The 2,776-nt window shown below is 44.8% G+C and overlaps 1 protein-coding gene across 1 annotated transcript; it reads left to right on the top strand.

Moving 5' to 3' along the window:
- Positions 1 to 460: 460 nt before the first annotated feature.
- On the top strand, positions 461 to 984 carry LOC121455255 (60S ribosomal protein L23a-like). The gene has a single exon (XM_041662891.1). The coding sequence runs from the start codon at positions 461 to 463 to the stop codon at positions 929 to 931; it is 471 nt and encodes a 156-aa protein (XP_041518825.1). The 3' UTR covers positions 932 to 984.
- Positions 985 to 2,776: the final 1,792 nt, after the last annotated feature.

The following is a 2,776-nucleotide window of genomic DNA, read 5'->3' as shown; positions in this document are numbered from 1 at the left end:
TGTCTCAGGGTATTTCTTCATGGTAATAGACATGATGATAGAATATATATACATAAATAAACACATGGGGGGCTGGAGAGATGGCTCAGTGGTTAAGAGCACTGCCTGCTCTTCCAAAGGTCCTGAGTTTTATTCCCAGCAACCACGTGGTGGCTCACAGCCATTTGTAATATCTGGTGCCCTCTTCTGGCCTGCAGGCATACATGCAGACAGAATACTGAAAATACTGTACACATAATAAATAAATAAATCTTTAAAAATAAATAAATAAATAAACACATGGAAAGATGGTCAAAACCATTAGTTGGGTTATTTGCCTGTTTTGGTTTTTTAAGACAGCATCTCTCTATTTAGTTCTGACTGTCCTGGAACTTGCTATGTAGAGCAGGCTGGCTTCAAACTCACAGATACATATTTGTCTATGTGCTGGAATTAAAGGTGTGTGCTCCTTTTCGTCAAGATGGCGCCGAAAGCGAAGAAGGAAGCTCCTGCCCCTCCCAAAGCCGAAGCTAATGCGAAGGCCTTGAAAGCCAAGAAGGCAGTGCTGAAAGGCATCCACAGCCACAAAAAGAAGAAGATCCGCACATCGCCCACCTTTCGGCGTCCCAAGACCCTGCGGCTACGAAGGCAGCCTAAATACCCCCGGAAGAGCGCGCCCAGGAGGAACAAGCTTGACCACTATGCCATCATCAAATTCCCCCTGACCACCGAGTCAGCCATGAAGAAGATAGAAGACAACAACACACTTGTGTTCATTGTGGACGTCAAGGCCAACAAGCACCAGATCAAACAGGCTGTGAAGAAACTCTATGACATCGATGTGGCCAAAGTCAACACCCTCATAAGGCCCGATGGAGAGAAGAAGGCGTATGTTCGGTTGGCTCCTGATTATGATGCTCTGGATGTTGCCAACAAGATTGGAATCATCTAAACTGAGCCCAGCCAGCTAATTCTAAATATACACTTTTTCACCATAAAAAAAAAGGTGTGTGCTACCATGACCTGCAAAAAAATATTATTATGAAATATAAATGAAAGCTACATGAAGGCTGGAGGTTTAGTTCAATGATAAAACATTTGCCTAATTTATACAAGACTCTAGGTTTAATCTTCAGAAAACACATACACACAAACATACACACACAAAGAAAAAGGCATTCATAAATCAAGTGTGGTGGCAGACACCTATAATTCCAGCCCTAGAAAGGTTGAGCCAGAAAGAGCTCAAGACCAATCCCAGTTTGGGTTACTGTAGTGATTTGAATGAGAATGGCCCCATTAGCTCATAACGTTGGAGGTTTGGTCCCAGTTAGTGGAACTGTTTGGGAAGGATCAGGAGGTGTGGCCTGGTGGGAGTCAGCTTTGAGGTTTCTTTCAAAAGCCCACACTAGGCCCGTTGTCTCTTTCTCTCTGCCTATACTACCTGTGAACAAGGATCTAAAATTCTCAGCTACTGCTCCAGCGCTATGCCTGTCTGTTTCTTACCATGGCGGACATGGACTAAACCTCTAAACCTGTAAGGGAATTCCAATTAAATGCTTTCTTTTATAAGAGTGATCTTGGTCATGGTGTCTCTTCACAGCAACACAACAATAACTAAGAAAGCTGCCGGGCGGTGGCGGCGCACGCCTTTAATCCCAGCACTCGGGAGGCAGAGGCAGGCGGATCTCTGTGAGTTCGAGACCAGCCTGGTCTACAGAGCTAGTTTCAGGACAGGCTCCAAAGCCACAGAGAAACCCTGTCTCGAAAAACAAAAATAAATAAATAACTAAGAAAGCTACACAGTGAGTTCAAGACCAATGTGAATCATAGACCTTGCTAGGTTTCCTGAGCCTCCTTATTCCCCAGGGAAAGGTGAGTACACTATCCTCCCATTCTGCAGCCCCACACACAGGACAATCAGATGCAATAGGGAGTCAAGTCAAAGAAGGAACTCAGTTTATTACTATGAGCATCAGCTTATATAGGTTAAGTGACATCCTGTGATGTGAGGTATCCTCACATCACAGGATGTCACTTAACCTATATAAGCCAATGAGAGACAGCAAAGCCCTCCCTCTGGCTGGAGGGGTATCTACCTAGCTTTTGCTGTCTCATCCTCACTCAAACTCGAGCCAGGCTTTTCTCTGTCCTACAGGCCTCGAGGCAGACCCTGAGATAATTTTGGCCCAACAAGACCTATTTCAAAAAACAAAAACCCAGGGCTCGAGATGTAGCTCACTTAGTAGCGTGCTTGCTAGGATGCACAAAGCCCAGGGTTTGCTCTCCAGCACCAGCTAAAACCAAGCATAGTAGTAGTGATCTCAGAGCCTGGGAAGTAAAGGTAGGGAGGTGTGAAGTTCAAGGTTACCTTCAGCTACACATCCAGGTGGAAGCCAGCCTGGGCAACATCATAAGATTCCATCTCAAAGGGGGCTGGAGAGATGGCGCAGCGGTTAAGAGCACTGGCTGCTCTTCCAGAGGTCCTGAGTTCAATTCCCGGCAACCACATGGTGGCTCACAACCATCTGTACTGAGATCTGGCACCCTCCTCTGGCATGTGGGCATACATGGAGGCAGAATGTTGTATATATAATAAATAAATAAATCTTAAAAAAAAGAGATTCCATCTCAAAAACAAAATGAAAATTAGCTTACCCCTTCACTGCTGGGGTGAGCTAAATCAACACTATAGATACTAACAAGTGTTAGAGAAGATATAGAGAAATTGGAGCATAGAGCTTGCTCATGTTCTGGAATTATTTTCTTGAACCAATCCCACCCAGAGGTACCTCCA

This window comes from Microtus oregoni, unplaced genomic scaffold (assembly GCF_018167655.1).
Source record: "Microtus oregoni isolate MIOR12 unplaced genomic scaffold, Mior012 000013F_ref0000133, whole genome shotgun sequence".
Classification (NCBI taxonomy): Eukaryota; Metazoa; Chordata; class Mammalia; order Rodentia; family Cricetidae; genus Microtus; species Microtus oregoni.
This window is presented reverse-complemented; position numbering and strand designations above follow the sequence as displayed.

What these genes read in the sequence shown, in the direction of transcription:
- LOC121455255 (XM_041662891.1), top strand. Translation starts at nt 461, where the DNA reads ATGGCGCCGAAAGCGAAGAAGGAAGCTCCTGCCCCTCCCAAAGCCGAA.